The sequence below is a fragment of the Vitis vinifera genome, chromosome 1, assembly GCF_030704535.1.
Source record: "Vitis vinifera cultivar Pinot Noir 40024 chromosome 1, ASM3070453v1".
In the NCBI taxonomy this organism is placed as follows: domain Eukaryota; kingdom Viridiplantae; phylum Streptophyta; class Magnoliopsida; order Vitales; family Vitaceae; genus Vitis; species Vitis vinifera.
In genome coordinates this window covers 1,151,059-1,162,678 of record NC_081805.1, presented here as the reverse complement: position 1 = coordinate 1,162,678, position 11,620 = coordinate 1,151,059, and the positions used below count along the sequence as shown (strand labels likewise).

Sequence of the window (11,620 nt, the reverse complement as noted above, 5' to 3'; positions counted from 1 at the left end):
TATTTTTTTAATTTTTTTTTTTTATCAAAAGTCGTTGAAAAGTGCTTTCTATAAAAAGACTTTGTTAAACGTTTTTTTTTTCTTAAGTTATAATACTACTTTCTATTTTTAAGATTAAAAAAATTAATATCAACAACAATTATCAAATATATCTTTAATAATTCTCTAGCTTTATCGGTTAAGAAGAAAACAAATATTCATTCAAATAATAAGTTAAAAAAAATGTAAATTATAAGTGTTTACTTGGACATGCCTCCAATATTTTATGATTAGATACATTAGTTTGATTCAAACACTAGTTTTAAATTAGATAAAATCAACTTTAAACTAACAACGGAATGTTTCAAACACCTTCAAAATATAATAGTTTCATGATTTTCACATGCAACTACCAAATATGACTGACTTTGAACTTGGACGATAAATGTTTTTTTTTATATTTCGATCTTAACCTTTTATTGACAAAGTGATAAAAGTGTTGTATTTTAATAAATTTATAATGAAAAATGTTATGTTTTAAATGTCAACAGGCAAAGCATAAAATGCGGGAAAGTTGAAGAAATAAAAATTTATTTAACCCTATGTTTTATTTTTTTAAATAAAAATTAAAAATACTTTATATAAGATACAAAAACTTTTTTAAACTTATATTAAAAAAGTAATTATTTTAAAAATTAAAAGCATAAAATAATATACTATCTCAAATTTTAATTTTTTTTTTTTAAATACAAGCAAATCTTTTTTTTTTTTTAAATACAAGCAAATCTATATATATATTTTTTTAAATGCTCTAGTTTTGTATATAAGTTTCTGATTTTAAAAATAAATAACAAAAAGTATATCCAAGCAAATATTAAATTAAAAAAAATTGAAATTTTTAATAGGTAAATTATAAATAAAATAATAAATCTTCTCGTGTGGCAATGGGAGTGAGCTCTGATAATGAATCAGAAACTCATTTATCAATTGAATGACAATGAACCGATGACAACATTACAATCCGATTTCCATAGATTTGGAAGCAAAACGGAGATTTTGATACTGAGGTTTTCTCATACCAGTGAATTGATAATCAGGTCTTATGTAATTTACGATATGTAAAATGCCTCATAGACTCAAAGCTAAGCCAATCCTGACTAAACCCAGTCTCAACATTGATACCTTTTCTCCTTTCTGAAGAAAGCTTTATCACCCATCAGATTAGCTATCATGTGCCATCAGCTCCCACCCTGGAAAATCTTCTGTCAGTCCTTCCTGCAAATGGAAACAATGAGAAAATTACTTGGCTGAAACTGCAGACTTCATAGCTATGACTTGAAGCTACATGTAAACATGTTAATCAAATACAAGGCAAGACAAATGATCAATCCAGATTCAGGTCTGAGAATCGAATTATTCAATCATCTTCCTGAATTGTTGATATCACTTGTGTGTGGGTGTAAAAGGCATGAGCTCAAGAGAGGACGGGACAGCCCACAGCGACCAGTAGTGGATGCCCCACTTCTTAACCCTCCCCCCCTCCTCCAACGAAACAGCTGAAGCATTTAATGTGATCCAATGAGTTTAGCTAGATTAGATGCCTCCGTCATAACTATGATCTATCTACATCAGAGCATTAATGAGGTATAGATAACATGCAGGATTCAACTCTTGGCATGGCCATCACTCCTAACCGAAACCTACATAGGTATCTGCTAAGGGGTTATCAAAGACACTCTTATCTCTCTTTCTACTCTTATTATTTGTTGCCTCCTCTAGTAAGCACCATGATTGACTTGACCATTGGAGGAGCAGAGGCCTAACCAGCCACCCCCCTTCCTAACCGGTCTTCGTTGTCTATTATAGAGAAGCACACATGTGTCAACCGGCACCTGAATCCACTTGTCAATGCAGAGAAAGGAGACACAACAACTTGGAAGATTGGGCCGATGCAAACATTGAAGCCTATGAACACTGAGTATTGCTTTATTTGTTTGTACCTATCCATGCCACGAATTTATCTGATGCATATTTGGAAAGATTTGATTTCATTCAGTAAATTCTATATCTAGAACCCAAGGTCCCAACAATTTAGACCAATCAACTTACACTAAATAAAAGGAAAAATAACTTTTTCATAAGCAAAAAATTTTAAAATGTTTTCAGGAAATGTGTGTTGAGGGTAACATTATCAGCTTAGAATTTAATCAGATAAAAATGTATTTAGATTCGCCAATGAATGTATCTAAAAAGCATAACCAAATTAGAAACAATGGATTCCAGTTTGATATGAATCAAATATGGATTGGAACTCAAATGTGAACCGTTTATAGCCCTGAAGCCAACTATGGAAGCCCTTGTTCAAAGAAAAATCCATGCAAAAGCATACACAATGCAGAAAGGCAAACCACTGGGGAATTACTTGTAGAGTTTATCCATGGTATCCTTCAAGCGGGCAACATCAGCACCGATTATTTCAGCTGCCTTTTTCCCATTTTGAAAGAAGTGGAGTGTTGGCTGCAACAGAAGAAAGTCAAGAAACATCTTTAGCACATACAATTAACTAAAATAGAGAGAGTCTGCTCTGATTAAATATCACTAGCCAATTCAAGCAACAGAAAGAAAGATAACTGGTCTAAAATTGTGATGGCAGACACCAATCTGTAAATAAGACAATTATTTGAAGAAAAGTTATGATATTAATGTATTCTTCAGTGCAAATATGCACAAATTTACTCATCCAAATACAAAAAACAGGATACTTAATTCACCAATAAAAGAAATAGATAACCACTTTGCTTCATGAATTATAAACCAAACTCAAAACAATTCTTAAGGGAAAAGAAGGGATCAAGTAGCCTAACCACGGAGGCAATATTTAACCTTCTTAGGGTGTTTTCAAGCCCATCCTGCAAATAGGTTAACAAAGTAAGTCCAACAGAAATACCAATGAACAATATGCTTAATAGAAACAACTTAACAATTAAACAACTATTCAAGGCTAAATGTAAATTGTAATGCAAGCACCATACTATTATTGGTCCATACAACTCTGAAACCATGCTTCTTGGAAAATGCTTTTCTATGAGCCTGCTTGGAAACGTTTCTGAAAACAGTTCCCACTTGTTTTGAAGAACAAAATTCTGTTTGGGAACTTAAATATGAAAAACAGTTTTCTCCGCTTGTTCTTCTACAAGTATATACGAAGTAAAAGTTCCTAAAATATTCTCCATGTTTTCAATTATTGCTCAAAACATTGTTAAAAAACCTTAAATTTGTTATAAAAAACAACCTATTTTATGGCAAATTCTCAAAAAACTATTTTTTTTTAGAAGTTTGTCAAACATGTTTTTTGAGTTAGAAAATTGTTTTATGTTCAAAAGAACATAAAATGTTTTCAATAGCAATTTCCAAACAGGGCCTATGTCACCTTTCATTCAATCATGAATTTTTACAAGTACATTTGATATTCCTTTCTTATACAAACCACCAAATTCTCAACTTTCTCACGATGTTTCTCTATGAACTCTTGAATGTTACCCTATTCATGAGAACTACTACAATGATATTTTTAAGATTGATATCAAAATTTCATAATTTAAAACATCAATAATCAGTTTCTTCAAGTTCAATCTTGATCATCTGTATAAAAAGCATACAGGGTGATTCATGAGAATAAATTCAATGTGTTATCAACTCATAAACATGAGTTTCTAATTGGACAAGGAAAAATTCTCCTCACCTGATCAATGTCAATCTTGTATGTGGTGACATGAGGGTACTTTTCACTCAACTCTGCTATGATAGGAGCTATAAACCTGCCTACACGAAATAAATATGCCATAAAACCGATTAAACAATACCCTTCCTTGAATCAATGAAGTAGAAAATGAAATAATTCAAAAACTTACAAGGCCCACACCATACTGCAGTGAAGTAGAAAATTGCAGGCAAAGATTCATCTATTACAATGAATTTGAACAAGTATGTAACCAATGAGAAGTGCTGTAAGAATTAGAGAAAACAGTAACGAGATGCAAACAAACAAAATATAAGAGAAGAAAAACGAAATACCTTGAACCTTGCTAAGTGAAGTATTGAACTCTTCTTCTGATTTAATCAGAGCAATTTTTGATTGACCTGGAATTAAATTCATTCATAATGCTTGATTTATTCATCAAACCATAATGCAAGTAGAAATTATATCATTTTTTAATCAAACACTGGTAAAATTCACAATTGAGCCTGAATAAATTTAAAAGCAGTGATTTATACAAAGAATATAAACCCTAAATCGCAAATTGCTTCTAATCGAAACGATGAAGACAGCTGTTTGATTTCGAAAAAAAAACCCTAGGATCATATTTTTCCAAGCAAAGCAATAACAACTCGAAAGATGACGACGAAAATGGAAATGAAAAATAAAACAAGTAAATGAGAAATTGCACGGGAAATGCGAGGTACCTGAGGAAGAGCAAAGTGTGCGGTAATTCAAACAAGGCCGCGAGAACTGAGAGTTAGCGGTGGCGGTGGTGAAAAAGGAGGAAATTGTATGAATGGGAGGGGATGGGACAGCAATCGGAGATGAAGCTAGGGTCTCGATCAGAGAAGAAGAACGAGCGCGAGACGAGGGAGAGAATCGAAGGAGGTGTCGCAGAAGAACGGAGTTTCTCGCCATTTTCTCGCACTTTCTCGCGCTTTCGCTGCTTGAAGCCTGAAGGTAGGGTTTTAGGGAATGAAATGTGATGGTGAGTCAGCTCGGGAATTGATTCTGGTTTCACCGAGTCAAGCCTCGTGATGACTCGGTCCACGTGGCTCTAAGTATTTGTTTCGCCTCATTTCCATCGCCACGTCATCGTCTAAGGATATTTAAGGTAAATATCCTTAAATTAGGCCCACTTGCTAAGGCCTAAACTCGAGGAGGTCCCTCCATGTAAGGGCCCATAAAATCCCAAGGAATGGGTTTGGGTCTCATGGGCTTGGACCTCGTTTTTCTAGAAAGCAAGATTTAGACTCAATTGGAAGTATTTTCGAAAGTAGGTTTTGAGAATAATTTTTAAAAACTATTCTTTAATATTTTATAAAATAAAAAACTATTCAGAAATCTAAAATATTTTAAAAAAAATTTCTATATTTTTAAATATATTTTAAAAAAATATATGTAGTGTTTTATTTTAAATCATTTTTTATATTTGTAGAATTATTTTTTTAAACAACTTTTAAAAAAATAAGTGAAAACAATTGAAAATAATTAAAATATATTCTTTGAAAATATTATGGTTTTTATTTTTAAAAACAAAAAAAAAATTCTTTTCTATTTTTTTTTCAAATGTATTTTATTTTTTTAGAATAAAAAAACAAGATTATTTTTAAAAAAAATAGTTACCAAACAAGTTTTTAATATAAATTACCTTTTACCTCATGCAACCTTCCTCCTCCCATGCACATTTTAGGTTTTTTATTTTATTTATTTATTTTTCAATTAATTGTTAAATATGACAACTAGACACTCTATAATCACTTAATAAAGTCATTGACTCTAATATATATATATATATATTAGAGTCAATGATTATATGTGTGTGTGTTTTATAATTGCTTGTTTGAATTGACTTTTGAAAAATCAAAAGTTTTTTTCAAGTTCAACAACTTGTATACCTCATTTTTTTTCAAGTTCAATAACAACTTGTATACCCTATTGACTAATTCTATTCAAATAGCTTATAACTTAAAAAACAAAAATAATAAATAATAAATCAAAAATAAAAAACTTAATATGAAAGTCAAAAAAAGTTGCTTATTATTAAAGACATATTTTAGTGTATACACTATAGTTTTTAATGTTTAAGAAACCTTTATCATATTAATATTTACTTAAAAAAAATATAACTTTGACTTCGGCCTCAATTTCTAACTAAGATAAAAGATAAAATACGGTTTCGATGATAAGATAATTATTACCTCATTACTCTTTCCATGGTCGTGTTAAAAATTATTAGAAAAAGGTATTACTATCACTTCAAAATCATTACTGATTCCCTTTAATAACTATCTTAAAATCACTAACAAAGAACACCTGATTTTTTCATTCGCACGATATATTTCTTGTCAAGAGAAGATGAAAGGCCATAAGAGTGAAACTTCAAAAATAAAGATCTTGCTTAAATTCAATTACAATCATTGAATTATGATGGTGATTGAAAAATCAATTCATCATAGCATGCATGCAATTCTTGTTGGACCACTACAAATATTTTGTGGTGAGTTTGTCTCAATGACATGGACCCCCAATATGTAGTTAATGGATGAAAAGATAACACTTGACCAACAAAGTATGAAACCACTTATGAAATTTGAGACAATGCTTTTCACATTCACAATTCTTTTTCTTTTGGTCACAACTTTTTGATAGGATATTGTCTTAATGCTCATACTTAAACAATAAGCTAATGTTTTTAACCATGGAAAAACCCGCATTGCATATGGGGCATTTTTCAAAAAAAAAAAAAAAAAGTTAGGAGGATATAAAAAGGAAGAAGATATACATAACATAAACCCTAGTGAAGGGAACTTAATAGGATTTAAACCCTGATCAGCAAAAATAGAATTCAAAGGTCAAACATAATTTTTAAGAGCATTTGATTAACATTGTTGAGTATAATCCTACATTTGTCAATACCATGTTTTTAAGAAATAAGAAAATTCATACTTTGTTTTCTACGAAAACAAACTTTCATTTAATTAATATTTTTGAACATGTTATAATTATCTTCTTTTTTTATAAAAAAATATTTTTTAAAATATAAAACTTAGAGTGTCTTTACTAATGTTTTTTATTTGAAGTATTTTTAGAATTCGTTTGACAATGATTTTAAGAAGTATTTATAACATTTGTAATATTAAAATTTTTTTTTATCATTTAAATATTTGAAATGTTAAAAATGTTTTTTATAATTATTACCAAATGTACTCTTAAAGTGCATTTGACAGTACTTTTAAGAAGTGTTTTTAATTTTTATAACACTTGAAAAATAAAAATTTTCAAATATTAGAAAAACCAAAAACACCTTTTAAAATTGGTACCAAACACCCTCTTAATTGAAGTATTTTTCTCTAAAAGTATTTTTTAAAATAATCATATATCAAGTGTTTATTTAGAAAACACTATAAATAATTTTTTAAAATTTTAAAAGTATTTTATAAAATTAATTAATCACTTAAATAAAAAAACAATTTTTTTTTAGGTTAAAAGCACTTCCTATTATAAGTAATTTTTAAATATTATAAGTGATTTTTTTATATTTTTAAAAGTATTTCTTAAATTTTATCAAATATTTTTTTTTCAAAAATACTTTTTAAAGTTAAAAATAATTTTTTTTTAGAATAGATAGGAAACAAATTCTTAATTACATCATAACAACAATTATTTATTTTCCTAATTTTTTCTACTATTAAATGTAGAAGTCAAAAACTATATGAGTTGGGTGGAATCTTTTGATGCTTGCACAAGTGGTTGCTTTCCTTGATTTAAATATTAATTCATGAAGAACCCCATGCACACTTGGACATTTTTTATGGTCAATTAATTGGTAAATCATGTATGATGACAGCTAGATTATCCATGATTAACACATTGTGTAAATAAAAAAAAAACGTTAGGTAAAAAAAAAAAAAGGCTTAGATTTCTTCTTGGACAAAAAAAATAAAAAATCAGAATCAGAACCCATTATGTGAGATGAGGATGATTAAAAAATTTGATCTTTTCATGTCAGTGGGGCATGGGCCCTTTCTTTTGGAGGAGTGGGAGACATGGGGGTGTGGTTTCATCTGCAGCTCCAATTTAACTTTATGTTTTTTGGATTGCATGGTCTTTGATATGCTCAACATGACCATGATTCGAGAATCTTCTTCAAATCCTTTGCCTATGAAAAAAAAAAAAAAATCCAAACAACTTTAAGGGTTTGTTTGGTAATCAATTTTCAGAACCGTTTTTTAACTGTTATATGATATTTTATAGAATAAAAGCTCGTTTAAAAACTTAAAATGTTTTTAATATGTTCTTAATAATTTTAAATATGTTTTAGAAATAATTTTTATATATAATACTTTATTTTTAATTTTTTGTATGTTTATATAATTATTTTTTAAAATAATATTTAAAAAACAAGTGAAAACAATTAAAAGAAGTTATCTGAAAATACATTGTTTTTCTGTTTTTAAAAAGAAAAAAGAAAAACTAATTTTTAATTATCAAATGTATTTTTTTTATTTTTTTGTTTTATATAACAAAAAATTATTTTGGAAAATAGTTTTCAAACATATCTTAAGTTTTATTTAAATTCAAGTTATGAAAGTTAAAAATGTGTTTTTTTTTCTTTTGTGGTTTGATAATATATTTCATATATGTATGATAATTTGTTTATATGATTTTTTTTTTTTTACTTAACAAAATTTATAGGAAAAACCCATTTTAGTATGTGCAGGGATTTATGTTCATATTGAATGAATTTTGATACTTCATAAAGCATTTTAAGTTGATAATTTTTGCTTTAATTTCAACGTCTAACTATAATCAAAGCTAAAAGACTAATATTAGATATAAAACAAGGTAAAGGTGAATTATTTTTATACAAATAATATTATTCTTTATTTTTTTTTGTTAAATTTCTTTCAAAACCAAAAACATTTTTACTAATTATCCCAATTTGAAAATAATTTTGAAATGCGTTAAAAGAGATTCCTGATGTTTGGAAGCGTTAAAATATATGTGAAAAAAAAAATATTTTATAGAGATAATTCAATAATTTGATTATAAGAGGAAACATTGACAAAGATTTCCTTCCCCTCGTGTAATGAAAATAAGAGAAATAAAATATGTGAATTGTAAACTTAAAATATCTATATATATATATTTAATTCAATTAATACTTAACCGAAATTTTGAGTATAAATTTTAAATGATGAATTAATTTAATAGAATATTCATATCACATGGTTTCTTAAATAGGTATTATAAATTTGATTGTTTCATACGGTTTTTAGTAAATTTCATATAATAATTTAAATTGAGGGTATTTGGTTTTTTAATTTTTTGTTGAAAGTAATTTACTTTCAAACTTTAGGTTATTTATTTTTTATTTTTTTATAATTTATTATAATTTTTTTGTTAAATAGAAAAAAACTAATATATTTTATTTTTTTAAAATGGAAAATGTAATATGTTGATTTTTTTAATACTTAATAGAAATAAAATATTAAAAAAACAAACAACCTAATACTTAAAACCATTAAATATTAAAGTTTTATTTAAAATTATTTAGAATTAAGTAAACAAAATAAACACCACTAGATAATGAGAAAATTTTAAAATAATACAAATGTTCTTCACATAAGTCACATATTAATAATTAGAATAAATAATAATAACCAAAATAAATTTAATATTAATGATTATAATGAATAATAGTGGGTAAATTTTTTAACCTTGTCATTAACAACTAATAAAAATGAGATAAAATTAAAATAAATGAAATAAGAGAAAATTTGGGAATAATTTAGAAACTTATAAAACCTTGAAAAAAGAAAATTAAATGATATAATAAGAGCATTTTAGAAAGGAAAAAAAAGTAGAAAACATCCATACTTTTATAAATTGTATGGGTTGTACAAAACGCATCATCAAATAAATCAATTAAATATACTCATAGACCTAATTACAAAATTCATTTAGGTTGAAAAAATTGAGGGAAAATTTTAAAAATAGAAAATGAAGCAGAAAAATAAAAATAAATTTAAAGTTAATAAATTATTTTTATATCCCATTTAAAATTCATTTAATTTATTTTAACTATTCGAATAAAAAAATTATATAATTTTAAAACATATAAAGGTATAACTAATTTGAATTATATTTAATTTTTCTTGTTATTTTTCATAAATAATCAAACGAGAAAATTATTTTTTTCATCATTTTTTTTTTCTTTCAGTAGTTTTTTTCATGTTAAAAAAAAAAATGGAGCATGGTCATTAAAAAGGTGATGGTCAACTTGGCACCCACGAAAGAGCTTAAATGCCCCAACTCCCAATTTGACATGGGTGGTTGGACCAGCTAACAACAACCTAAATCCCACACATCCACAAGCCCATTTTTTTGAGTTGATCAGCAACTCCAACCGACCCTCCATCTTTCTATTTTCAACCTTGTTGTTTTTCATACCAAAAACAAAAAACATATATATAGGAGTAGTGAGATTTAATTCATTAGATGGTGAATGATGATGAAAAAGTCCAACTACTCTTTTGAATTTATATATAGACGTAACTAATTTTGGGTTTGACATTGAACCTACCATATGGTATAGATGACCAAAATTGCAAGCATCATGGCGTCATGATTTGGACATATTATCCAATCTATTAAAGGTGTGTTTCATAATATTTATGAGACCACCTAATTCAATTTTGTGACTCGTAGCTTGCCCTTGGACCATCTGGAAGCATGCGGTACAACCTTGTGGTACATTGTCCAGGTCAAGTTTTGGGTGGAATCAGGAATGGGTCTTCTCGTTTGAACATTTTCATTGCAAGATTCAACCCTTCATCATTCTTCTTTGAAATTTCCTTTTTTTTTTTTTTTTTTTTTTTAAGTTTGAGAAATTGTTTTTTAGAAGTATTTGTATTTTACTTCTTTAATGACAATTTCATGGTAATGAAACAAGAAGAAGAATTGTTTATATTTATGATTTAAAAAGTTTTTTTTTTCCAAATATAGGTAAAACTTTAGACTTTTTTTGGCTCATGAAAGAAAAAAATCGAGAGATAAGAAAATAAAATATAAATTTAACTCAATAAATTATTTTTATATATTTTTTCTCGTATTTATTTTAGTTTATTATAAAAATATTAAATATTTTGAAAATATGTAATTTCTTTTATATAAATTTTAATAATATTTTGTGGGATCAAAAATGACCCAGTTTCCATTTTATATAAAAATGATTTTTTTTTCTTTTCTTGTTTTATTTAAGATGGAATTTGAAGTTGAAGTCAAAGTAAAAATTATAAGAGATTTTTAATTTCTCAAAAGCTAGTCCATATAGGTGTGTTTGAACTTTTAAAAAGTTTTTATAGTTTTTAATAACTTCATGTTTTTTTTGCTTTATTTTGGAGTTCAACTTGAAATTAAAGTCACCAATAATAAAAGGTAATACTAATATTATAAAAATTTATTAAATATAAAAGAACTTCTTAAATAAGTCAAAATAAAACTTCTATGGAAAGGTTTTATATTAATTTTTTTTGGATTTTAAGTTTTTTAAATAAAATTAGTCAAATAAATTAATAAAATTGCAAAAGCCTTTTTGACTTTTTGAAATTTAATTCAAACAAAATCTAAGGGTTGTTTTTTAAAATAATTTTCTAATTTTTAGAACAAAAAATTAAGAAAATATGTTTGGTAACAAAAAATTATTTTTTGCTTTTGTTTTTGTTTTCTTGTGTTTTCAAAAAACATTTTCTATTATTTTTATTTGTTTTTTTTATGACTATTTTAAAAAATAATTATACAAATATTAAAAATAAAATACTATATATAAATATTATTTTTAAAATATGTCTAAAAATATTAAAAATAAGTTAAAAA

At 26.5% G+C, this 11,620-nt stretch overlaps 1 protein-coding gene across 1 annotated transcript; it reads right to left on the bottom strand.

Annotated features, from left to right (window-relative positions):
• Window positions 1-916: 916 nt before the first annotated feature.
• Window positions 917-4,830, bottom strand: LOC100261132 (thioredoxin O2, mitochondrial). The gene is made up of 7 exons (XM_002275116.5): window positions 4,444-4,830; window positions 4,054-4,119; window positions 3,891-3,941; window positions 3,722-3,801; window positions 2,844-2,888; window positions 2,402-2,496; window positions 917-1,254 (listed from the first exon to the last, which is right to left on the bottom strand). The coding sequence occupies exons 1-7, from the start codon at window positions 4,655-4,657 to the stop codon at window positions 1,245-1,247; spliced, it is 561 nt and encodes a 186-aa protein (XP_002275152.1). The 5' UTR covers window positions 4,658-4,830; the 3' UTR covers window positions 917-1,244.
• Window positions 4,831-11,620: the final 6,790 nt, after the last annotated feature.